The sequence below is a fragment of the Micromesistius poutassou genome (genome assembly GCF_964030765.1).
Source record: "Micromesistius poutassou genome assembly, chromosome: 5".
Classification (NCBI taxonomy): domain Eukaryota; kingdom Metazoa; phylum Chordata; class Actinopteri; order Gadiformes; family Gadidae; genus Micromesistius; species Micromesistius poutassou.
Window position 1 is genome coordinate 19,278,564 of NC_140275.1, and position 26,350 is coordinate 19,304,913.

A 26,350-nucleotide genomic window follows, 5' to 3' on the forward strand; every position below is an offset into this window, starting at 1 on the left:
GAACAACCACGGACACACGGACCGCCTCGCGGACACAAAGTAGTGGATGAGGCTGCCAGGAGCGGGGTGGGAGATGGGGTGGGGGGAGGGGGGATGTCCAAGAGGGCCGTGGGGGGGGGGGGGGGGGGGGGGGGGGGGGGGGGCGGAAGCTGTTCGGGTGGATGATCACCACGAGGTCGGTGGGAGGAGGGGGAGGGGGGGGGGGGGGGGGGGGCGGTTCAGGTGGTGGATCAACACAATGAGGTTGTGTGGTCAGTGGCTCTGCTCTCCTGCTTGTGTGGGGCCGCCGGGCGCTGACTCACCCGCACGGCCGGTAGGTGAACACGATGTAGCTCTCCTCCTGCGTCCGCTCGATGAAGGTCACGCAGGTGTGCTTCTCCCAGTGGCGCATCGCCTGGCGGAAAATGGCCCGCTGGCTGCCTGGACGGGACAACACACACCACTGCGGTTCAACAACACACAAGACACAGACACACACACACACACACACACGGAAGGACCACCACATTGCCAACAACGGCAATTACATGTTGGACTGACTGCTGTGGTAGGATAACATGTTGTGTCATTACTCCCCCACAGTTGTGTTACTCTGAGTGCGTGTTGCGGCGGGCATAGCGCTGCTCACCACTGAAGTTTCCACTGATGACGTAGGGGATGACGCCCTCCGGCCACACCCGCTCCGGGCGGGACGTGGCCGCCCGCTTCCTCCGGTGAGCACCTTGTCGGTTCCGGTTAGTCAGAGAGTCTGGAATCCACAGCAGGCAGGAAAACGTGTTCATGTTCAATTAAGATACTGAGAGGATGTCTAGGAACTACGAAAGATTGTCAGCACGTGCAGTATGTTCCATTTCCCCCCCCCCCCCCCCTTCACAACTGTGAATCAGATGACACACACACACACACACACACACACACACACACACACACACACACACACACACACACACACACACACACACACACACACACACACACACACACACACACACACACACACACCAGATGTAATGCCATTCCAGCCCTCATCAGCTCAAAGTTATTTGCCAGCTGTTACAATGAAGACTCTGATCTCCCTCTCCTACTGTCCTTCAGCATTCATTTATTGGCCTTCCTAGTGAGGGATTTTATTTGTTAATGAAATGAGTGTCCCATCAGTGACGTGACACTGGCTGGAGTATGAAATGTACACGTTCATTCTCAACTTATCTTTTTGGAATGAGAAGAACTCTGGTCCCTTCTACCTAAAGTTAAACATACTGTTAAACACTACTTTTTAAAGAAGAGGATTCAAATTGGAATGCTAGATAACCACCCAGGAACATTCACTATACAAACCGGTTCTCCACAAACCGGTTCTCCAAGAGTCAATGTGGTTGTGATATTAATTGGCCTCTGAAAAGTTTACCCCAAACGACTCCCCCGTCCTGAGTCATATCTTACTGGAAAAGATTCACAGGCAATGGCTTCCAAGCATTTACAACTGAGGGGAACATACATCTATATCTACCTTACGTCTTTGTTTATGTCCAGTCTTTTATTTATGTGATAACCGATGCTAGCCCTAGTCCATTACCGAAAGAGGACAATTGAGTTGTTATTGTTGCCTTTACTGTTTATTCCTGAAAATGCTTTGTTTTTTCCCCTGGTTACCTGTGTTGTTGAAGGTCTGGACGGTTCTCTGGGCCACGTCTATGATGCGGTCCACTTTGAACATCCGCATGTCCTCCTCGTCCAGGGCGATGTCCCCCCAGAAGGCCACTGGAGGAGACACGGAGGCAGCACGCGTCAGCTTAATGGAGGCAGCACGCGGCGAGGTCGACCTGCAGCGAGCTGCACCGTCTACTGGCCTGCAGGCCTTTCCTGTCTCGCAGAATGAGAGGGCTATCCTAAACGCTGTTCAAAGCACTTGTTAGGGGCCCTGAAGTGTGTAGTCGCTCGCGCTCGCACACACACACACACACACACACACACACACACACACACACACACACACACACACACACACACACACACACACACACACACACACACACACACACACACACACACACACACACACACACACACACACACACCTTGGGATTTGGATAAATCATATTCAATTAAAAAATATATTACATAAAAATTGTGCATCACTCCACTAAAATAAATCCATATGTTGGTGCAGTAATGGGCCCATTAGGGCTTTCAGATGGAGGGACGCCGTCTCAAAAGTGCATACGAGGCACGCTAAACAACTAACAGCTTTTTAATATGGCAAAGAAAAGAGAAATAAGCAAATAAGGCTGGCTTTATGAGGAATGTGCTTTATGGGATTCCTCGATAAATGCCCCGGTCCTGTGGTGGCTGGGATTCCTCTCTGGAGGGACAGGGCGCTCTGTTTTACAAGCCTTTAACACCAACAAGCTTCCCGGATTTATTGCAGCGTTATATGCAGGAGTGGGCGGGGTGGGGTGCGTTTTGAGGGGTGGGCGGTGTGAACAGAGAGAGGGGTCATCAGGAGATGAAGGCCTCCCTCCCTCAGTGGGTGTTATGCTGGAAGGCACACTGCTTCCCAGTGATGAAGCCCTCAGGACAGGCAGTCTCACCACTGGAAGGAAGGGTTTACCCGGGCCAGGGTCAAGGCTCTGTTGGTTTTAAAGTCCGCACCCGGGACTCACTGGGCGGATCCTGTAGTGTGGCCCTGGGAAAGGCTGACACATTTATTTGGAAGGATAAATATAAAGAAAGAAATATCAAGCTCAATCAGATCTTAATCGCTTCATAGCTTGAATGTTATGGCATGTTTCCTCATGTAGGATATCATCTGAATCAGTGGACCAGCCGCCCTCCGCCCCCTTCCTGCAGGGCTCTCCTTGAAGAACGGCGGTGTGGATTTATTAGCTAACGATAGCAATAAGAAGAGGTGTAGATCACCGCCTGCAAGACCAGTCATGCACCGACGAGGGGTTTCAAATTCCACAGAGGTCAAGGATCCTTTCATTTGTACTCCTGAAAAACACCCAGTAATTCACTGCCAGCGAACCACGATAACGCACGGCCGACGAATCACAGTCAGCTCCTCGACTAGAAAGTTACCGCAGGAAGAAAACCCCTCCCTAATCAGTGCAGAGCCAGATGTCTTCATCGATAAGCGGCGGATGTGCCTCGTTGTTGTCCTAGTTCATCCTCAGCTCACCTTCTTCTTGCATCCCAATAAGTGCCTGTGTATAGGTGGCGACTGGAGACACTGCAGAATGTAAGGTTCTTACCATTAACCACAGAGCTCTGCTCCCCTCGTTGGGTCATAAACCCTACGCTGCTGGAAAGCGTTGAGACTATTAAAGCTAACCCATTATTTCTGCATGGCATCATCCATGATTTGGCTCCACCCTAGGCTAAAAACCAACATGCCGGTCTCCTCGACCCCCACCCACACCCCCACCCCCGTCCCACCAAGCGTGCTGGAGAGGGCTTGTTAATCCACAAGCGTCATTGTTCCTCGACAACGCGGTGGCGGTGGTGGTGGTGAGGATTTGAAGTGAGCGAAAGCCTGAACCCGGTGGGTCTAGCGTCTCTCCCCAGGGGCCCGCTGGTCGCCGTGGAGACCACGCTGCTGCTGCCGCCGCCGCCGCCGCCGCCGCCAGTGCAGGTTTACGGGGAAAGGATTATGAATTAATCCCCTTGTCTTCAGGCTTTAATTATTCACAGACACAGAGTTTTGGGAATCTTTTGTGTACACAGCAGTGGGCCTGCCGAGGTGCTGGAGTGGGCAGAGGTGAGAGGTGATCAACTCATCCAGAAAGCAGAGTTGTAGTGATAATACGAAGTACACTATACACACAGCACAGAGGGGAACGTGGGATGAATTAGTAAAATACAGCAGATATGAGGCCAGCTGGTGGAGATCAAAGATCATAAGCCAGTACAGTACGATCCGAGCAGAATTAATCAGCTAAATTAAAACACTGCAGCTGTGGAATGTTTAATATGAAGAAACTAAAACGGATCATTATTATCATCCCCACTGTACGGTGCACTACATACCATGGACCTCTGGAGGCAAGCCAACGCAAACAAACTCCAGAGAAACACCGATCTCAGCGACCACGGAAACAGAGTACAGACTGTGTGAAGCGAAACCCTACTCCAGAGCACCGTCCCACCAGACTACACCATCAGACTACACCATCAGATCAGATTACACCATCAGACTACACCATCCATCAGACTACACCATCAGACATCAGACTACAGAATCACCAGACTATACCGTCACCAGATTACACCACCACACTACACCACCAGACTACACCATCAGATCAGATTATACCATCAGACTACTCCCAAAGACTACACCATCCATCAGACTACACCATCAGACTACACCATCAGATCAGATTACACCATCAGACTACTCCCAAAGACTACACCATCCATCAGACTACACCATCAGACTACACCATCAGATCAGATTACACCATCAGACTACACCATCAGATCAGATTACACCATCAGACTACACCATCCATCAGACTACACCATCAGATCAGATTACACCATCAGACTACACCATCCATCAGACATCAGACTACAGAATCACCAGACTATACCGTCACCAGATTACACCACCACACTACACCACCTGTCTACACCACCAGACCAGACTACACCACCTGCCCACACCCCCAAACTACACCATCATACAACACCATCATACAACAGACTACACAACCAGAGTACACTATCAGACTACACCCCCAGCCTGAAACGCTTTGGGGTCACAATCTGGGACCCCCTACCCCCCATTACTGGGAATTTTTTTTTTTTTTTTTTTTTTTTACATAGTCTCTTCACCATTATAATCCTTTGGATCAGACACTGGCCACACACCCCCCCAACCAATGATCATCCCATCCAGTCAGATTACACTTAATTCTCAAATCAAATTAAAGTCCATTGACTCGAGTAATGCCCTGTCCTCTGCCGCATCCATCCTGCAAGAACAGACCCTTGGCTTTGTTCCTCCTCCTCCTCCTCCTCCTCCTCCTCCTCCCTAAGTCTCCCCTCTGTAAGTAGCACACCGGGGCATCTGCCACTGAAGCCCTGCACAAACATCAGGCCTGAGATTACACAGAAGGCAGCGCTGCAGCCTATATTTAGAGGTCCAGCTGTGGCCTCACAGCCCCTGGTCCTGATCGTGTGTGGAGGAGTAAGACGCTCTCTCCCCCCGGTGCAAAACACCGTGTCAACCAGGAGTCTGGAATGCATCTCAATGCGGTGGCGACACCTTTCAGTGTTTGGTAACAAACGCTGCATTTGAATTCCAATGGGAGCCCATAGTGTATTGCGTTAAGGTGATGACCGTTTGATGACGGGATAAGTGTTGCATAAAGGGGGTTGATTCCCAGAAACCTGTTTCAACTAAAATGCTATGAGATTACGCAAATTAAAATAGGGAAAAATAATAAACTAAGGATATAGAGTGAATTTAGAACAAAGTCACAGGCGTCTCTGAAAGTGGGACCCTTGCACAAAGAGGACCGGTTTCATTGTTAATCAGGAGCGATTTTACCTTCTTGTGAACAACAGCAGCTGTGATGCTCCTGCAAATGCTTACCTTCACTGTGGACCTTCCTATCAGTGCAATCCGAGCCCAAGGTGGGAGAGACGTCGGCTTATCTGCCCTGGTTCCAAAGGCATAATTAAAAGAAGGACTCCGCCGCAGCTCGCAGGCTAAAGCCCGCAGACACTGGATTATTTTCCAATAAAAGCCTGCGCTCATCAGAGGCAGCCCGGCTAAAGATCAAGACGGCCGCTGCCACACCGGGGACGCGCTCTTATTGACAACGCCAAGGCGCCGGTGGAGGGAAAGGTCACACAGCAAGGAACCGTAACATTTCACACTCCATCAAGGCCATTAGTGGATGTGGCTTCAACACATCTCTGCCACTGATTACAGCTAAACCTCCTGGAAATGCCACCATAACCCGCCCACGATGGATCTCTGTTTGTTGACTTCTTCTTGTGTGTTAACTCTGAGTTGGATACCCTTAAAACCTTGACTTAATTACATTGCTAGAATAGGATCTTCACGCATTTTTTGAGGCATGCAGAACGTGGATTATTCTAACCTAGGCCAAACGGAGCAGCATCTAAGAAAGATGCTCTGCTCCAGCCAGGTTTAGATACGAGAGGCCATCAAGAGGATGTTTCTAACAATCTTATAAATAAAAACCTGCTGGAGCTAAAAATGTCCCTCAGTGGGTGACTTCAATGCATTCATATTTATTCAGTGTTGATGAGAAGACAGAAACTGCACCTTTCAAGGTGAGCCGTAATGTGTCAGGGCAAAATGAATCAGTAGCAAACGAGTGAATAATAAAGAGGTGCTTGGTAAGCTGGTCATTATTAGAGCCTAATTAGGCGTCAGTGGAGCTATGTGAATGTCTCCCCCAAAGCATTTGTCTTACTCGCGAGCTCTGTCCCCAGACTAGCAGCGCAAGATTAGTTATAACTTAGCACGGAAAACAAACATTGTTCCGGCTAATGCTCCGAGATCATGCCAATAGATTGGCCCGCTAATCACTGGCCCCCTGCAGGGAGAGGATCTGCAGGGGGGCTGTGATGTCAAACACACAGTGTGGGCCGGGCCCTATAGGCTGGGTTCCATGATAAAGGAATGGGTCTATTTAAATGGCGCTTAAAAGCCCATTCAGCGGACAGCCCCATCACAGTTTTCAAAAAGGGAGAACTTGGCAGATAGACCTTTGAAAAAACGATTGCCTTGATCCGTCTCTTGAATTGCAGTTGTTTTGTTTTTGTGCTTTCAGAAAGGGGAGTTCAGACCCAACCCACAGCCCCACCATGCTGGAGTTCTGCACAAAAAGGGCATTCAGAGGTTCAGAAGTAGTAGAAGTGCCCCGTGCACCGAATCTTTTTGAACTAGCGCAATTACGGAATGATGTCGTACTTTGGCACCAATCTTTTTCTCTTCTTTATCATCTCGTTAGAATATAAACTGTAGAAAAGATGGGTTGATTATATTGTTGAATGAGGATTAAGTGCAACAGAACTCAGTGTTCACAAATCGTCTGTCTCAGAATATCACCATCTATTTTAGTTTTTGGATGTGTTAAGTGAATCCAAAGAAACCAAACCAGATTGCCAAAGTGTGTTCTTTGTTAGATTCCTATTTTACCATTTCATAATAATCTTCGTAAATGTCAAAACCAGTCAGTCAGTCTAATACATTAGCGAAGATCTTTAAAAAATTATGATTATCTCATCCTAAAAATATGGGTGCACGGTTGATTGAAAGCAATTAACACCATAAATGGGCCGTCTCCACTTTCTCACCCAGAAACATTGTCTGCAGACTCTTGTTTTGGCCACTTGTCCAAAACAACCACACATCGGGGAGAGGATGTTGGAAAGGGAGCAAAGAAATGTCTGGTGCATTCCAGCCCCCCACATGAATGGTCAACACTCAGCCCACCTGAGCTGCTGCTGGCCTGGCCTGGCTGACCCTGCCGCACCCCTCCTCCCACTAGCCTTCTCCCCTTGGCAATCAGTGAATGACCCACAGTCTCGCTGAGTGTCAGCCGCTCGGTAAAGGGAGCCGCTTGCATAAGAAAGAATCTGAAGTGAGTGCCACGGTGTGCGCGCGCGCATGTGTGTGTGTGTGTGTGTGTGTGTGTGTGTGTGTGTGTGTGTGTGTGTGTGTGTGTGTGTGTGTGTGTGTGTGTGTATTTTCCTACTAGCTGCACCTTCTTTACCTCACTAAAAGCCATGCCAATACAAACAGCTTGCACACTCGCATGCCAAACTAAAAACTACATATACATTAGTTGTAGTTTTCCCCCCTTCCACATCTTAAGCCCATGGATGGTACCAGCAGGCAGGATTGTGGCATGAAAGCAAGCATCCACATAAATAAATCCAGAAGTTCATGTCAATGTCAAGAGCGATCTTGTTCTCTGAAAAACAGAGCATTTAAACAGGGCAGACAATGAGCATGACTGGATCTCATACATTTTTTATCTGGAAAATAATCTCTGTGGGTTAAATGACTTTATTGGGACACTGCCAAGATTGGAGTTCTGCAAACTCATGGGTTTTTCCACGACTTACATTTCAACACAGTGTCAGAGTTACTGCTGCACAATGCACACTTCATCTCCATCAATAGATGGTTGTAACTCAAATCCGCGTCCACGCGCTGCACTGACATGTCTACACGACAACGGCCTGATAATCCTTTGAAACGCAGCCCTCAAACGTTCAGCTGAGGTGAGCTTCCAGTTGACGCTCACTCGACAGACCCAAGATGCCACACAAAACTTTCCTTGAGGGAGGAAGGCAAAGCCAAAAAGCAATGAATGCAATAATGCACTGTAAAACCAAAAAGAAAATTAAAAAGCCTGACTCAATAAGACGCTGCTGGTGATGATTAATCTAGGTATTTTCTCTCCATTGTAGCAGTGTGTGTGGTGTGAGTTGTCTGTTGTGTCAGCATAGGGACCTTTGCCACTGAGTAAGAGAAGAGAAGAAAAATGGGTGGGTGGTTGGGTGTTGGAGGGGGGAAAAGGAACTCTTGCAGAGAGGCAAGCCTCCCCCACCAGGAGGAAGCTATAAACTAAACGTGTGTTTTATACAAAACAATGTAAACAATGTAAACAATTGTTATAGAGCTGCTTTTATAGGCAACACATTTAGCCAGCGCACTGATTGGAAGTGCAGAGATGATTAGTGGACACACACACACACACACACACACACACACACACACACACACACACACACACACACACACACACACACACACACACACACACACACACACACACACACACACACACACACACACACACACACACTCTTGCGACAGGGCTCGTGTTCCTCTGGCATCAAACATTTGCTACATGTTTGAGCAGAAAACATAAACAGTGATTCATACAGTCACTTCTTGTGAACACTTCAGAATACAACCAATAAGGAGAAAGCAGGGAGCACCAGTAAGGAGAGCAGGGAGCACCAGTAAAGAAAGCAGGGAGCACCAGTAAAGAGGGCAGGGAGCACCAGTAAAGATAAGACAGCCTCTTCAATGTGATACGTTGGTCCACCATCACTGCACCACCCAGTGTTTACATGAAGCCTCAACAGTCAGACCCCTTACAGCCCATGGAGGAGTCTGGTGTGTGACTCACTCCTCTGACATCCCTCTAGAGGAGAGGGGATGTCCAGGAGACAGCTGAGAGTTTGGGAGAATAAGTGTCTTTGTAATAAATCGTCCCATCATAAAACTTGCAGATGCCAGATCGGTAAGGACTTTGAGGACATTAGAGGTCAGCCTGAATCCAACGGTTCTTCTGTAACCTGAATACGCTCACCAGATGGAAAACACAATCTGTTCGAATTCCCTCAAAGGGATTTGGCAAGACATCGAGTTCACATTGGAAGCGAGGGAATCGTCTGATTGCAATGACAACTGAGATAGGCTTTGGCCAATGCTATAAAAAATATAGCCTAGAGCTATATTGTTAGAATAACTTGATACATAATCAAATTTGTATGTAAGCCTACACTACACGCAAAGGCAGCTTTACATGTTTGGGTATAACTGCATTTTCGCGGAATACAATAAATAAAAACAATGGAGTAAATTGTACACATCATCGCCTCTCAACTTCACTGCTCCCCCTCCTCCACTCTGAGTGGCTGTCTGACCAGCCGGTGGACGGCAGCAGACTCAGTTCAATCTGAAACTGGCCCAAATCCTTCTAATATAATAAAAAGCTGAATCTCGTTGTTTTCCCAGACAGTCGCGGCAATGTGTTCATCCAGCCGCCAAACGTCTCCGTTAGAGGGGTTGTTGTTGTTGTTCTTTATGAATAGCAGGCCTGACGGTACATCTGGTCAAACATTAAGCGAAAACTTTTCAGACTCCTAACATCACAAAGAAGAAAAGTAGGCCAATCGCATGTCAACTCCTCGGATTTTTGGTTACGTTTTCTCCTATTTATATCTACAACATTATACTTTTTTTTGTCATCATACATTTTAATATCCAAACAAATGTGTCACTTTGTGAAATAAAACGCAGAACGCGTCCTAAAGCTTATTAAAAACCACATCCCGGCTGTCATCCCTGGAGACTCCAGGGCCATCTGAGCAGCTCCAAACTAAACGGGATCCGTGGCAGGCTTCACCTCCACACAGTAAGAGAGGTACATTCCGCTGCAAAGAAAGAGCTTACCAGCTTTACAGGGATCCTTGTAGTCGATCACCTCTGAGCTGGCAGACGGCTCCACATAGTAGCTCGGCTCTATCGCCTCCAGATCCACCGCCGATAGCAGGCGAAGGCAGCCCAGCAGGAACGCACACCTCGCCGCGAGATCCATGGTTCTAGTGGGGACTCGGCGGAGAGCCGAGGAATAAAGGGGAGGAAAGAGGGACGAGAGAGAGGGACAGACGCGCGCGCGAGAGAGAGGGAGAGAGACAGAGAGAGAGGGAGAGAGAGAGAGAGAGCGAGAGAGAGCGAGAGAGAGAGAGAGCGAGAGAGAGAGAGAGAGAGCGAGAGAGAGAGAGAGAGAGAGAGGAAAATGGGAGGTTTGGGGAAATGAGATCCCTCCGGAGGGCGGGTTTAACGGAGTCCTGATTCCGGGGCAGCGATGCGCCCCTAGCCGAGCTCGGGGCGCGTAGCACGTTAGCTGCAAACTTTGGTTTTATAACCGCACTAAAACACACCTTTACGGAAGAAAAAAAAAAAAAAAAAAAAAAAAACACCTTTGAGGTCTGCGCTGTGAACACATGGGACCTAGCAACCCGGCACGGTCTGGGAATCCATCGGATGAAAAGCAATATAGTAGGCCTACGGTAGGAGGGATACATAGGGGGACATATTAATAGTTCACAAAGTATCTCTCTACGTCTCTCTCTCTCTCTCATCCGCTCATCAAGGCGCGCGAGATGCGCGTGGAGGGAAAGAGCCAAAACAAAAGCGCTCGCTCACGCACGCGGAAATATTCGCACGTGTGCTCTTGAATCCACCCAACACAAACCCCCCCACACGCGCGCGTGCACACACACACACACACATCGTTTAAAAAAACATTTTTAGAGAAGAACTTTTAGAGAAGCGCCACCTGTTGACCAAATATAAACATGTTTTATTTAGTTAGGGTTAGAGTAGGTGACTAGTTAGGGGGGCGGGGATAGGTGACTAGCAGACGCAGTTCAAGCTCTGACAGATATTTAGCTTTCCGAACATACACAGAAAGTCCAAGTGTTGCAAGAGCTAGGACAGGCGCGCACACACACACACACACACACACACACACACACACACACACACTAAACAAACAGACAAAATATACTCAGAAATACAAGCGTATTGAAAACACAGCGCTTTATTAGTGGGAGATTTAGTTGTTTAGCCTGAATTTCCCAAAGAGTTAATTATGGAATTGAGATTTGTCAATGATAAGACAAATATGGGACAGACGTTTTTAACGGTTCCGTTTTAGATGGTTCATGCTATCATTTTAGCAATTAATATATAATGAATTGTATAATAATGAATTATAAAACAACAAAGAAATCATTCTGCAAAGAAAAAAAAGATTAGAAATTAGCTATGATTGTTCACTGTAAACAAATATGAATAAAATGTAGTTTTATTAATGTAATGAATACCTCCACAGAGGATATAAGTGATAGGGGATTATAGATAGATAATTATAAAATACACAACAGTAACAAATTAACAAACTAAAACATGGTTGGTTCCCTATGAACACAATAATCCACATTGTCAGACAAACAATTCTCTTGCAAAGAGCATAATCCATGATCTCTACAGCCTCTTCTGAAACGGGGGAGCACATAGCGACATATGGTAATCAAGCCTTCAGCTTTGTGGAGCATATGAGCAGTGTGTAGCAGTGCCCAGTGTCGGCAGACCAACGAGTGGTCTCGCCCTCTTAAGTCGTTCATCCAGATCAGGCCTTGACGCCTGGTCGGATGAGAGGGTGGGTCAGGGCCCAGGTCAAGGCGGGCTGGGTGGCTCTGCCTCCTACAGGCCCATCAGTAGGTCACAGCCCCTGGGCAGGTCTCTGAGAGTGAGCTGGTACCAGGAGCCAGCCAATCGTGGCGAGAAACCCGGGTGCATCACTGCTGCGAAGGACGACATTGAAACACATTGTGATTTACGAACCCTCGAGCACGCAAAGTAATTGTCTGGGAGAAAACCCTTGTGGAATCCATTGGGATATGGTCCTTAAATCCAATTAAAATTAGATCTATGGCAATGCTACGGATATAATATTTGTATGCATAATTTGGTCATAATAGCCTACATACAGCAACCTGACACAAATCTACAATATATAGAGCTGAAGTGGCGTTAAAGCGTAACACAAAAAAAGCAACCACTTTCCTGCCCTGAAGCACAACCGCTTTAAAGTATTGGGCTTGTATAATTAAAACCAGACAAAACCATTTAATTTCTAGAGATACACCCCCCCCCCCCCACCCCACCAACACACACATTCCACCTCCCCCTCCCCCTCTCGTGAAAGTGCAGTTGCCATGGCAGTAAACACTTGTAAAGGAACCAAGAATCCCTTTTGGTGGTGCGGATAATGATGTGGGCAGTGTGAAGCACAACGTAAGGAACACAAGTTAATGGCAGCGACAAGATAGAAGAAAGAAAAACATAACCAAAAATGATCCAGGCCGATGAGCCAATTCAGCAATGTCCCCCATGACAATAACATTAGAAATAAATAGAAGACTCCTCACACATGTGCTCCCTGAACTACAGACACCAAACACACCTTTGGGTCTGGAGTCTTCGCCAGCGTCAGTGCGGCCGGCTGGTTTAATGATCCCACTCTGGGCTGAGATCCTCGCAGGGTCACCATGATAGACGTGGGGGCTTTCTGCCCTACCGACGAGACACAAAGCACAGGCCTCAACATAACCCAGAGAAGATGGACATGCAGCAACAAGGAGTACAATATGAAGACACAAAGCACAGTCCTCAACACAACCTGGAGATGGACATGCAGCAACAAGGAGTACAATATGAAGACACAAAGCACAGTCCTCAACACAACCTGGAGAAGCTTCTAACAAGGACATGCAGCAACAAGGAGTAAAATATAGAAATACTAGCTCATTTAATTTGCCATTTCATATTTCTCAAGGCGGCTGTCATAATGAAGCTTGTTATAGCTATAAGCAAATTAAATGGTTAAGGCGTCAATGGTCATTATGGAACATATGACAGTTCAATAGGCAAGCACAGCATGAAAATGGAGGAACGATTTTAACACACTCAAATGAAGAAAACATGGATTGGATTTAACTTTTTATTGCAATGATCAGAACTGAAAGGCTTTGCACCCCGCTAGTATCCGAGTGAAGCCGTCTCTTATCATGAGAATGTGTGCTTGTTGAACGTGATTTAATGAACAGGTTTCCAAATGTTACATGAAGAGGCACACAGAATGAACACATTGAACATAAAATGGTGAATCTCTCAAGATGGACAGATCTTGGAATACATAAACAATGTAATTTGGCCCGAATCATTTTGATACTCAGTTTTTCTGTTACCATCAACCTTCCTCCGTTTTCTTTTGTCACTATGGTTAAACTTCTCCTAAATCAAATTGGGCTGCACCAACATGTAAGCATTCCACATCCAGTCCACTTCCACTTCACATGATGAGTCAGGAGCTGTCAAACTAAGGTTTGGACATCACATCATAAAATATGTTATGGCTCTTTCCAAACAGAAATATCGAGGAGAAAACAACAACACAAAATACGCCCTGCGTAACGGAGTCGTACATCTGCAACTGAAAGACGAGAACAGACGACTACTCTCTCCCTGGGTCGCTATGTGCTCCGACAGCCGATAGCCCCGTCCTGTAGCCGAGCAGACAGGACCACCCTGACCTAGTGTCCCCACCACATGGAGGAATGAACCCTGGCTGCTCAGCGCGGGCGTCTGGGCTTGGCGGTCCGAGACGTACCGGCGCTCTGGCTGTGGCTGATGTGGGCCAGACCGGGCAGACTGCTGGCCAGCTTGGCCAGGCCGCCGTTGGTGAGGAGCTGGTGGATGGCGGTGGTCTTGGAAACGCCGCCGGCGGAGGCCACCGGCACCGCCCGCAGCAGCGTGCTGCTGCAGATGGAGCTCAGCACCTGGCCCTGAGTCCTCCCAGACATCACCTGTGGAGCACAGACACCGGCTGAGCTGCAGTTGATCACAACGCACCTCTGACCACAGACACAACCAACCAGTCAGGGAGTCAACTCTATTGACATGGGCCTTTGTCACAAATATAGAAGGAATTAGACAGCATCCCCCATCAACCCCAAGCCCTCAACAAGTAAGCGACATGAGAACGACCCCCATTCTAGGAGGAGTCTAATAGGTGCTAGTTCGCCATGTCGGTACCACAGGAGGTGAATGCGTATGTTGTACCTGGGTGCTGCCTGTGCTTGCGGATGTGGCGGGAGAGCTAGGAGCTTTGGTGACGATCTCCTGTAGACTGAAGCTTAGGCCTTGGAGCAGACTGCTGGCGGACGGCGCTGCACACACAAACAACACCGGTGACTCCAGAGGCACACATGCACACACACACACACACACCGGCCCGCACAGGAGAGGCAGTACACACACTGCAATAGTCCTGTTCAAAGGGCAAGGTCGGGGACAGACTAGGACAGATGGCGCAACAGGAACAAATCAATGGCAATGTTTACTAGGCAATGTCTCTGCCATCACACGGTGTGTTTCATGGCTGTTTACAACCTCAGAGGAGAATTTCAAAGCTCTGGGTAAACAGCGCGGAGATCCGTGCCGTGTGTAATGATATCGAAGGGCGAGCTGAGAGTGATGCACAGGCAGGACGGGACAGCAGATACCTTGGGAGGTAGCAGGAGCCGGCCCCTGGGCTGGTGCGGAGGACAACGACACCATGCAAGACTGCACGCTGCCGAGAGAGCTGGGGCCTGCAGACAGGCCACTAGACACCTCTGAGACACTAGCAGACCTGCAGTGACACACAACCAACCAGTCTCCTCAGGAGCTAGCCCACAGAGCGGCGTCTGCCTGCCAGCCGGCTCCCCCACCCCCGAGCCCGCGGGCCGCACCTCATCAATGCTGCTGCCGGACGGCACAGTTCAGCCCACGGTGAGGGGCGTCGTGAAGCGTGTAGGGGTGTCAGCGAAGGTAAGGGGAGGGGTTTGGAGGCGGGTGGCAGGGCGGTCTGACCTACCGTTGAGCTGTCAGGAGGCCGGAGAGCTCCTTGGCCCCAGCCACGGTCTGGCCCACCGTCATGGTCACCGGCCTCCCCGAGGCCCCGGCTGTACGGGCAATGAGCGGGAAATGGCCATTAAATCAGGAAGTAAACAAGCTGCCTGGAATGGATTTTAAAAAACCGCCTCCAGCCAAGCTTCCCTCGGGCCTCATTCTTTTTTGCTATTAATGCAAATTTGGCTTTTGATTGAAAGGCCATTTTGATTTAATGGGTCTAGGGGGAGGGTTTGTCAAAAAGAAATAACCTTTTGTTTTACAATCTGAGATTTCAATACAACAATAATAAATATTAACAAATTCAAATGCATCCATAATAAATATTGACAGAATCCATAGACCCAGTCTAGGGCAGAGAGGAGCGTTGAAGGAAAACCAAAGCATTAGTTATGCCCTTTGAAAGTACACAGTGCCCGTGTGCAGCCCTACTGGAGTGCTACAGTGAAGAGCCAGTGTCTACCTTCCTGCGTGGAAGAAGCGAGGGCGCCCCCTGCTGACTCGCCTTGGGATACGATGGTGACCTTGATCTTGGCCTTCTTGGAGCCCCGGCCAGGCGTGGGGCTGGGGGTCTGCCTCCTCTTGCTGTGGGGCCGGAACTCGTCCCGGTCCATGCCCTCCGCCTGGTCACTGGACACCGGCACTGTGGAATGATCCATGTTATTCATAGAGGGTCGCAGACTTTATATGCTGGCAATTAACGTACACACTTTGTATTTGTATTGTATGTTATACGTCCTTGCAGTTAAACGGGGAATGGGTAACCTAACAACCAAGTACTTGACACTTGGTTCTATGAACATCCTTACTGTACCGACAGTGATATATTGTTTCTCTTTCTTCTGACAAATGTACTTATTGTAAGTCACTTTGGATAAAAACGTCTGCTAAATGCCCTAAATGTAAATGTAAATATGCACTTTGAACCTTCTCAGTAGTAGTTATAATGTAATTCAAGCGGGTGAAAAGGTTTCCTAAACTTTACAGTGCTGTAAAATCAAACATAAACATTGCATAATAATAATGTCATTGTACAAAATAGCTGCCAGTGGGGAATCGGGATGCTGTGTCAAACAAAACAGAGGAAGAGAAATACAGCAATTAAGATATGTCAGTGATGCAGGAAGAAAATGAAGAGAAAAGAATAGAGAAAGGAGAGGGGACAGATACTTACCAAAGACACAGGGAGGGGTGCCCGGAGGAAGGGTTTTCCTCACAAGCATGTTTTGTTTCATAAAAGCTGCAAACTGAGCTGGAATGAATTGGAAACAGAGGACGGAAAGAGAGGAGGTGCAGGCAGAAGAGGGATGAGGAAGAGTATTTACAGTTATATTCCAGCCTGACCCTGCTGATGTCTAGCCTGGAAATCCAGACCCACAGCTAGAAAGCTGTAGGGTCTGGCAACGAGTAATGAAAATGGCCCAACTCGAGGGGCGGAACCAAGCATGCATTTGAAAATATCACTGCACGCAATTGGATAACACTATGACCAATCAGAAGAATACAAGGGATAACGTATCCAGACCAGTGCAGCTAACCAACAGATAAGACTTTGTGTATCCGATCGGTAAAACAGCAACGCTTTTGGCCCACCTATATCAGATACACCGATGTGATTGGTTAATGTTCTGGGTTTGGGCAATCGGGGAGTGAGTATATTGCTCGTTCCCAGAGTGACTCGCTGGGCAAATTCAAATTGTGCTCTCGCGAGAACTCTGGATTTCCAGGGTAGCTGATGTCCTGACTTGGGCATCTCTAAACATTGGTCATCTCATAAACAGACTGGAGATAGAGTTTGCAGGAATCCTAGATACACTTTGTCGCAGTTGGGGTGACTCACAGTGGACAGATTCACACCAGACTGTGTGCATGTGCACTCATGTGTGTCTGCGTGAGTGAGTGTGTATGTGTGTGTGCATGTGCATGCGTGCGTGCGTTCGTGTGTGTGTGTGCATGTATGTTTGCGAGTTGGGAGCAAGAGGGGCGGGAGACGAGAGTGAGACGGTGTACGTCTGGGCAGAAGGCCCATTGTACAAATGCCGTAGTGCACAACGGCACCTGTCGTGGCTCCTGGTGTGTTCCAGACTGCGGATACCGGCAAGACGTACCTTGAGCCTGCTTGTGTGTGAGCGTTGTGCCGGAGCGCTGCATGTGCGTCTTGAGGAGCTGGGTGGCTGTGATGAGGCTGGACTTCTGAGCCGGAGAGAGGCCGGAGGTTTTGGGCTTGGGGCTGGAGGTGGGACTGCTGCAGATGCTGGAAAGATCCTGAAGGGCACAGCAGCACACGTGATCTTTTACACAACATTGGACCTGCTAGGACCGTCCGTCTGGGACTATGTATGTTCTTCCATTAACAATGTCAATAGACAATGTTGTGGCTGAATCTGCCAATAGCCGATAGCTTGACGACGCTGAGGATGATTATGATCATTCATCAATGCATATACAATATTATAATTTGTCTGAATAGAACCATGTGGCCTTTCCATCGTATTAAAACATGTTCATTTATCTTCCTGTGAATTTCATTCAGCATAAGAAGGTAGGTTCAATATCACATGTAGGTTCATGTGGTGATCATTTTTAAAGACAGTCTTCTCAATTTAAACCAACCAAAGACTGAGCTTTGTCTTGTCACGCAGAAAACTGAGGACTGACCTCCGAGCCTGAGGGGGAGATGGGGAGCCTCATGGCCGGCGACGAGGGCCTGCCCCGCTCCAGGTCGAAGGGCAGCTCTCTCCGGGGCCTCCTCTTCTTCTCCGTGTCCAGGTCCCTCAGCTCCCCCGAGCCATGGCTGTGGCCCTCCGCCCGGGTCAGCACCACCGACAGGAAGTCCGCAATCTCGTCCTACACACCGCCAACAGTACAACGTGACGTCAGCAAGGCTTTGTCTATTGAACATGAAAGAAAAAGATCCGCGGCAGCTGAAGAGGGACATGTCTGTGTTACCTGCAGGCAGCGATCCACCATGGTCTGAGTGAGTCCCTCCGTCTTCATTTTGGTTGAGTTGATCCTTGAAGGTGAAAACACAACATCAGTACTATTGCTATTTAGTTTTACTAATAACACCAGTACTACAACTACTACCACCACCACCACCACCACCAGAATAACATGACTGTAGCAAACAATACAGTAGATAGGTAGGGTTCCACCAGCATGGCATTGCTTGGCTAATACAGACATTGGTTTATTTCGCCATGACATCATCACAACATGACACCATCATACTATCACATCGTCACACCACGACATCATCCCACGCCACCGCGTGCACTGCGCTGAAGACACACCTGAGGTAGTCATCAGCCCCTCCCACCACCACCATGCTGTTGTCGGCCCTCAGCCTCTCCCTGAACTCCTCCATGGCCTCCGTGCTGCACTGCAGGGCGTTCTGCCCCACCACAAACAGCACCGGCGTCTTCATGTCCAGCAGTGTGTCGTCCACATCCTGCCCGCCCAGGGACACAGCAAACAGCCCGCTTAGGAGAGAACACCATACACGACAAGAGTATTGACCTGACTTCATCGTGAGCTTACCCCTCTTGGTCCATTGACAGTTAGCAGGGGGAAGCCCAGACATACCACAGCCGTCAGATACTCCATCAGCGAGACCTGCCATTGGACAGGGAAGAGTCAAACACTGCATCACAGCCAGGAATAAAAAGGTCTGATAAGCATCGTGCAACAGTGGGTAAAAGAGCACTCACATGACAGGCGATGAGAGCTCCCACATTCCAGCCCACCAGGACAATGGGTTTGTGAGGGAAATGGCTGTGAACCTGCATTGAAGACAGTATAAACACTTTGTTCACATTTAGTGTTGTGAGATTTGTGATTGGAAAAAACTAAAAAACATATTCAAAAGCATCGATTGAGGGAAAGCTGTGCTGTTGATTAAAAAAAAAGAATTATTGAAAGCTTGGACCCAGAGAAAAGTTAATGTCCTAAACCACGAGACGAGACAGTTGGGCCACACACCAGAATCGGCTGTGTACTGTAAACATGCCAAGAAAAGAAAACAGCATACCTCCATGACTTTTGCCCTCACGGTCCCCAACATGTGCTCTAGACATTGATTGATCCCAACATTTGATCCACTGTTTACATGGGTGTTCACTGGAATGACCTGAAAAATAAGTAAAGCACACCATGAGAAAACAAAAACAATGCGGGGGCTGAAATACGCAGACCGTGCTACTGACCTTTCCGAGACAAGAGAGTTGAGATTGCCAGAACCTCATTCTCCGGGAGGTGGAAAGGGCAGGGTTGGTGGGACCTGAGGGGGCGATCAGGATGAGGGGGGAGCCAGGGAGCTTGCTCTGAAACATTCACAAAAACAGACCTCTTTGCTTTACAAACTGTGCTTGTTATTGTGCATTGCAACAGAGTAAACACTGACTGAAGTGCCATAGAGGAAAGGGAAGAAGGAAACAAACCGGTTTGTTATGGGACAGAACCCCTACAGCTGGGTCCCAGGGACGTTTCAGTAACAGCGAGAGGGCCTCTGCACCGGCCGCTCCGCTCTTGGCAGAGGACGTCTGCAGCATCCTGTCAATCAGGGATGGCAGCTGGCCAGAGCGGGAATAAACGATGAAAGCACAGACTTTGCCCAAACACTACACATGAATTAATAAGTAATTAATACGGTGCAGTGGATATAGATCAAATAAACTACCTTGCTTTTGAGGGTCTGGAGGACATCTAGATAGGCAGCAAGCATGGCGAGGCTCAGGGACTCGATCAAGGTAGTGTGCAACCACTGAGTCAGCTTTGTGTCCCAGTTGACACTAGCTAGCGCATGACGCACTTTCCTGGCGCACTTATCCACAGCAATCCTACGCAAGACTGGCTCATTGCAGGCCTGCAGCCAAGGCAAGAAGATTAGTGATAAAAATACTCTTATTATGGAAACAAAATATCACATCAGAAAAAGGATGACCTGAAGCCAACTGTGGCCTTTTATACAAAGTGATTATACAATAGTTAGTCTTTACTAACTAACGGAAATGCGCGATACTGGACTTGAACTTTTCTTTAAAAATATCTGAACTCACATTTTCATTGGCGAGCCGGGCTAGGCGTTCGGTCTGCAGAGCTTTAAGCAGTTTATTGAACAACTTGTTCTGCACCAAGGACCACCCAGTTCTGAAAGGGGATGAAGATGGATCACTACATCACCAGGTCAAAAGGGAAGGACAAGATGGTAAACAGTGTTTTAATAGAGTTCAATAAATGGGGAATTGCATGTGCTTCCTACTTGTTGACGTGGTCCTCCCAGTCGTCGGGGGGCGGGGGATTATCAGCAATGGTTCGAGCAAATAAGACGTGTCTCTCGCATTCCTTCATAACACTCCGGGCTTTCTGGTTGTCATACAGGGGGATGGGTGTGGGAGTGACTGTCTCAATATCCAACACCGCATCGGACTCTCTGTGGAGAAAGGGTTAGATTAAAATTACATATCGCTGACGGCAAGAGGATCATTCAACGATGAAACAGACAGGGATACAGGACAGCTGTGGCCCATGTAAAGGTTTAATTAACCAGGAGGAAGAAGTTAACCGTTTTACTCACGATGAGCCATCGGGCTGTCGACGACGATCAGTGACAAACAGCGCTCTGGTGGGACGGGCACTGCTGGCGTCTGGATGTGCGTTCCAGGGTTTGGCGTAGCTGTGGTCTAGGAACACCAGGTCCAGCTCTCGTTCATGACCCGACAGCTGGAAGAGCAACGATGTGCCCATTTTTCTGGCCGTTGTCTGGAAGTCTTTGTCCCCACAGCGGTGCATTCTCTCTGGGGCCACTGAGGACCCTAGCAAGGATGTTCAGCCTGTAAGGATCCACGCCGAGCTGAAGAAGGGACATAGTAAGAGCCAGTGCATTTCCAGTGTTACACCCCAGGCTGTGACACACCTCCAACCCTCCACAATTAAAAAGGGGAAACAATTACACATGAAGATGAATGCACAGCTTACCTCCTCAAAGATAAACCAAATACCTTGTTCTGAATACAGATAACCGCATGGACTGCATCAGTTTGGTAAACAGAAAGGAGTGATTGTTGTCTACCTAGCCATGTGTGTGCAGAGGCTTGGAGGCTCGTACGTGAACACCGTTGACTTCACGGACGTGTATAACGTAACAGTACTGCCTGTGTAACGCTTGATAACACACTTGGTACGTGTTACACGGTACATGGAGGCTGTGACACACGTGACGTTATTGTTAAACAGGATCCTCTCGCCTAGCATTAGCAACAAGCTAGCTAACGTCACTTAGCGTACAGCGCACTGCACTTGACAAGGCAACCCGAGCTCACCGTTTAACTTTGTTCGGCCATGCTTTATCAGTCGTGGAGTATAAGACCGTAGTCAGACAAACGGAAGTATAAAACTAGACTACGTTGTGTAAATAATAAAAACAAGGCAAAAATAAACGCGCGTAATGATTACGCTAGTTTTCCTTTGTTGTATGCCGAGTTGCCAGATTTTTCAGCCAACCCCCGTTCTAAGGGCAAATACCTAAATACAGCCTTCACGGAGATCTTTGTACGCAAACCTGGCAACCAGTGTGAAGGCGCGGCTGCGTCACATGATGATGTTGTTCTGCGTTGCGTCAAATCTTTGTATTTAATACCAACTATTTATTTTTATTTATATATTTACAAGTATTTATTTTTCATATTTTATTACACTGACAACTGGAAACTTCAACTATAACTCAACTTGTTATAAAATCGACATGTCATGTCAACTCAATTAACTAACTCAACAATTAGGCTACATTGTGCCCAGTATATAAAACACGCTCATAGACAACGCCGCAATATAATCAAATACATGTTTAGTATCTTACATCATAATTATATATGTATAATTACGAATATACAAGTAACAATGATGTGCTATATGGATGAAACATTTTATTTTATATCACGTGACTGTACACACAGTCATGGGAACTCGAGTTTGCGAATTTGATGGTAAGACATTAAAGAATTAAGTGAGCGTCATTTTAATGAACCTTGAAATATTTCAATGTGTTAAGCCTCTTGTTTTCATCGTCATTTCATTGTTTTTTTATTGTTCATTGTTTGTTCTATTTATGATTTCTAAAGTCAAAAAAGCAGTGTGAGTACGAGATAAGGTCCGTTTATTTAAGTGAATTCGCTTAATCACCGTTCAGTCTCGTTTTTCACATATGATCCGCATGTTTCACTATCATCATCACAGTGAGTGATACAATAGCATTTCTCTTCCCTCTTAGATCCTTTCAGTCTGTGAACCAGTGACGGACTGGACGGTCTGGCATTTGGGCAGATGCCAGAAGGGCCGCGGCCTCTCGTGGACCGTTTGGCCTCTCGTGGGCCATTTGGGCCGGCCAATCACGGAGCGGCATGCTTGTCGGCCCCCCCGTCAACAATTACACACGCGGGGCCTGTTATAATGTGCAAATGCCAGGGCCGTTTTTTGCTCCCAGTCCGTCACTGCTGTGAACTAGTTGTAGGCCTACTCAAAATGTACTACTCTTAAACTGAAAGTATACTTTTCTAAACTTAAAAGTTGCCCAATTTAGTCCCAATAGGTAATGAAATAGTACACTTACAAGCAGGGGTGCAGCACCAAACTCGGGGACCTACAAAAGCAGTCTATGTGGGCCCCCTACCTCTCTTGATCCATGTATCTCACACATCTTTAGAATAAAAATGGCAAATAATTGGGCGAACAATTGTAGACATCGATCTGTACAGCCTGCCCCTCTGCTTGGAATGAAACACCCTTTGTATTTGTCTTTCAGGTGTGCTATATTGGGCTGACTCAATTCCACGACTACTGCCACAAATCCCCTTTCGGAAAAAAATATTTTTAATGCATTCAAATATATTACTTTTTTTTGTAAACACTGATTGTTAGGATTACGTAAGATTCCCTCCCCAAGGAGGGTCATTTATGGTTACTCCCTGATGTTTGAGTCCAAAGGTCTCAGTGAGGTTCACTATTTAAAGCCAGCCCCAGAACACACAGACGGCACTATAAGACTCCATTCTCTGACCAGCCTGTTCCCCAGCCATCATGGTAGGCTGTTTTATCATTACCTACATAGATAGGTCATCAATAATATTAATGAGATGAGTACGTTCATGTGTTTGTTGGCACATATTTTAATGCTGTGTATATTGTCATTGGATAATGACAATATTGTTTATAAGTCTGTAACTATCATGTTCTTCTCTTCCCCTTAGAGATTTATGGTTGTAGCTTCAGTGGTGTGCGCCCTCGCAGCAGTGTTAGATGCCGCCTGCTTCGTAATACCTCAGAAACCAGGTAAACGTGTGGAGACAGATAAACAAGCACTTTGAAATGTGTACATGTTAGAAACTAGCTTGTGATAACTTTGAGTTGATGTCTTGTTCACCCTGTAGGAATTACTACTGGGTGTAAGGATACCGTGGACAACACGTGGCATGCCGTAGGATCCGTCTGGAGAAACAGCGCATGCATGGACTGCAGCTGCAGTGGATGCTGCATGGCGTAAGTTTCACTTTCACCATCACTTCAAGTGAAACACTGCCTCATTTCTAATGAGTAATTTGTCATTGCAGTTACTCCACTCCTCAAAACTTCCCAGATGACTGCGTGTCCGAGTTTGATGCCACAGCTTGTGAATATAAAGTACACAAGAAGAATGATGCTTCAGTAGCATGCCCCATCTTCTCCGCTACAGGATAGTAATCAGGCAGATGATTGGTTGGTTGCATGTAGGCCTACGTCTGGTTATGTATAGTGTGCTTTCAAAAGTTTGAACTGGGCTCGAACAGTTCTACTTGAGTCATGCATAAATAAAATAAATAAAGATTTAGTAAATAAATGTAAAGTCTGTTCATAGGACTTTTATCATGCAACATTAAAACCTGTTTATTTGAATGTGCCATTTGTTGTTTTCTCTTCATAATTATGTGATGTTCTGAAGGTGTGTTTGTGGTCACATCTTTGCTCTCATTATTGACCACTACATCATGAAAGGCATTTTTGTAGGCCAAAAATATCCATTAAATGTAGCTTGTACAATACTTTGGCTGCAATGACATCCAGAATCCAGTCTGTTTGTTGGAACGACCGGTGGGGAAGGGGGACGGCTTTGAATGCATCAGCCCTGTTGGTGTGAACATGGTCCAAAGTCTTGTCTCCTCTCATAGGGAATGAGACATGTTGATGACATTTGGAGAGTACAATGTTCAAGTATGTTTGAGTGGTTTGCTACACAAAACACAACAATGGAGGACTTGGAGGTGATGGTGTACTTATGCTCAGTCTGTGGATTGTGGTGACACACAAAATTAGAAAGGAGAACGAGAAGACACTGATGCTAGTATTTATAGATGCCAGGTGTTGTCAGGCTCAGACGTCGTGCACATCGTGACTCATCGAGTTTACATCACACAAAAGTATCAGATCAGCTCTCTTTGAACCTCGACGGAGTTGAGACTAAAAAAGTACCAGTTAGCAGGTGATCACATTTTGGTGATCAAAACGCAAAAAAAGGCGGGCTAAGTCGAGGCGAGTTGAGCTGGTACTGTCAGTGAAAAAATTCCATTACTGTTGCGCAGTGTGTCTGTGTTTCTCTGTGATTTTTTGCCATGGGTACATATTTGCATGCAGTTGGTGATGCAAAAATACAGTGCTATTCACAAGGTTTTAGCTGCGCTCACTACATTTGCTAAATATGTTTGTGGTGTTTCCTAGCTTTTTTCCCACTCAAACTGTCAAGGAAGGATTTTCTACACTTTCAGGTAAAAGAAAACCTCAGCCTCCGTGAGAGAGTGGTAGAGTGGAGGTAGCCCGTCAGCCTTGAATTTCTGCGTGCGGGGTTCGTCTCCCAAGTGATGTGCATGTCTTATGTCAAATGGAATACTTATTCACTAAAGGTTGTGGAATTATGGCCAGTGTGGTGTATTACACGTTTGCATTTGTAAAATTCTACAGTTCCCTTATCCATTTATAGGATTCCTTAAACTCGTAGGTGCAATTGACTGTACACATGTCCCCATCAATGCACCTTTAGGGTAACATGAGGCTGACTTTGTGAACAGAAAGTCAACCCATAGCATCAATGTACAGGTAAAGTATTACCTGGGTTAGATCATGTGGGAAGTGAAATTGCATGCAGGTAGCCTACTAAAACTTTGTAATGGTGCTTCATAATGGCCCAACTATGGTAACCGAAATGCCGTTTTCAGATGACTTGTGACCATCAGCTGATGGTTTCTAGTGTTGATGCCAAATGGCCTGGCTTGGTCCACGACATTGAGTGAAAGTCCAAAGTCACAATGATAACCGTTTCAGTACAGCTATGAACTGTGAAACAGATTCACCTTCTTCCTGGTTCCTTTTATGGAATCTGAACCTCTCTGCGATAATCAGTGGCTTAGGAGAGTAGTGATTTCCTAATATTGTCACTATTTCATCATAGGACTTGTCCCCTGGCTTGTCAGGTTGCACTAGACTGCGCAGTAGGTTGAATGTTTTTCCTCCCATAATACTTAAGAATGTTGGCACTATGACATCTCCTTTAATCCTGTTAGCGAGTACAAAATACTCAAACCTCTCAGTGTATGAACTCCATTGTTCTGTGTTTTCCTCAAATGGTCCTATATTTCCAAGCAGTGCAGCCATTTTCAAGCAATGTTAATTATTATCCTCTGATTTCAGCAATTTGTCTTATCCTTATGCTTCAGTCTCCTTTCCACCACGGAGATTCCTCCTTCCCCTGCAGCAGCGTTGTCCTCCATTCAGGTGCAGTCTCATCTACACTGCAGTAGCTAGCTTGCGCCGTTGCCCAGTTAGCCACGACCATGCGCAGTACACCCGCGAAAAACTTTTTAAACTCAGACTTTGCACCAAAAATGGCAAACACAACGTGAGAACGTATTACCTCGTCGCCAGTTTTGTTGTATACTCGTTCTACTATTTGGTATAACAACTAATAATGAGACCAGGGAGAATTGCACGTGGGCATGTATTTAGTTGCAAAACCCAGGA

General features: G+C 47.0%; 2 protein-coding genes and 1 pseudogene across 12 annotated transcripts in view; 1 reads left to right on the forward strand and 2 right to left on the reverse strand.

The window, feature by feature from the left end:
- bmp1a (bone morphogenetic protein 1a) overlaps positions 1 to 10,419 on the reverse strand; it is a 34,330-nt gene extending 23,911 nt beyond the window's left edge. The window contains 4 exon segments of the mRNA XM_084467592.1: positions 303 to 420; positions 629 to 748; positions 1,654 to 1,761; positions 10,241 to 10,419. Of these exon segments, the coding sequence (XP_084323718.1) occupies positions 303 to 420; positions 629 to 748; positions 1,654 to 1,761; positions 10,241 to 10,385 (491 nt within the window). The 5' untranslated portion in view covers positions 10,386 to 10,419.
- A 1,126-nt stretch (positions 10,420 to 11,545) lies between these two features.
- Positions 11,546 to 23,255, reverse strand: kansl3 (KAT8 regulatory NSL complex subunit 3). 10 transcript variants are annotated; one of them, XM_084468656.1, is made up of 21 exons: positions 20,886 to 23,124; positions 20,571 to 20,741; positions 20,368 to 20,458; positions 19,989 to 20,174; positions 19,750 to 19,881; positions 19,516 to 19,632; positions 19,341 to 19,439; positions 19,021 to 19,092; positions 18,851 to 18,925; positions 18,604 to 18,761; positions 18,260 to 18,323; positions 17,969 to 18,157; positions 17,419 to 17,575; positions 16,485 to 16,562; positions 15,774 to 15,953; positions 15,276 to 15,363; positions 14,923 to 15,050; positions 14,480 to 14,586; positions 14,028 to 14,223; positions 12,822 to 12,931; positions 11,557 to 12,159 (listed from the first exon to the last, which is right to left on the reverse strand). In XM_084468656.1, exons 1-21 carry the CDS (start codon positions 21,098 to 21,100, stop codon positions 12,154 to 12,156), a joined length of 2,619 nt encoding a protein of 872 aa, XP_084324782.1. In that variant the 5' UTR covers positions 21,101 to 23,124; the 3' UTR covers positions 11,557 to 12,153. The 10 variants fall into 10 exon arrangements, with proteins under 10 accessions (XP_084324778.1, XP_084324777.1, XP_084324779.1 ...); XM_084468652.1 differs by having other exon boundaries at positions 11,546 to 12,159; positions 18,604 to 18,925; positions 19,341 to 19,632; positions 20,886 to 21,161; positions 22,917 to 23,255; XM_084468651.1 differs by having other exon boundaries at positions 11,546 to 12,159; positions 18,604 to 18,925; positions 19,341 to 19,632; positions 20,886 to 21,161; positions 21,287 to 23,124.
- Positions 23,256 to 23,259: 4 nt separating this feature from the next.
- LOC311343717 lies at positions 23,260 to 24,239 on the forward strand (annotated as a pseudogene). Its single transcript, XR_014684135.1, has 4 exons — positions 23,260 to 23,386; positions 23,554 to 23,635; positions 23,734 to 23,842; positions 23,914 to 24,239. The product of XR_014684135.1 is annotated as an uncharacterized misc_RNA (transcript).
- The last annotated feature ends 2,111 nt before the right edge of the window (positions 24,240 to 26,350 follow it).

Excerpts from the sequence above, each read along its gene's own strand:
- kansl3 (XM_084468652.1), bottom strand. The coding sequence starts at position 21,100 with ATGCACCGCTGTGGGGACAAAGACTTCCAGACAACGGCCAGAAAAATG. Across the intron at positions 14,587-14,922 it reads GGCTCCTGCTACCTCCCAAG|CGCCGTCCGCCAGCAGTCTG; the intron begins GTATCTGCTGTC and ends TTGTGTGTGCAG. Across the intron at positions 14,224-14,479 it reads CAAGCACAGGCAGCACCCAG|GTGATGTCTGGGAGGACTCA; the intron begins GTACAACATACG and ends TGTGCTCCACAG.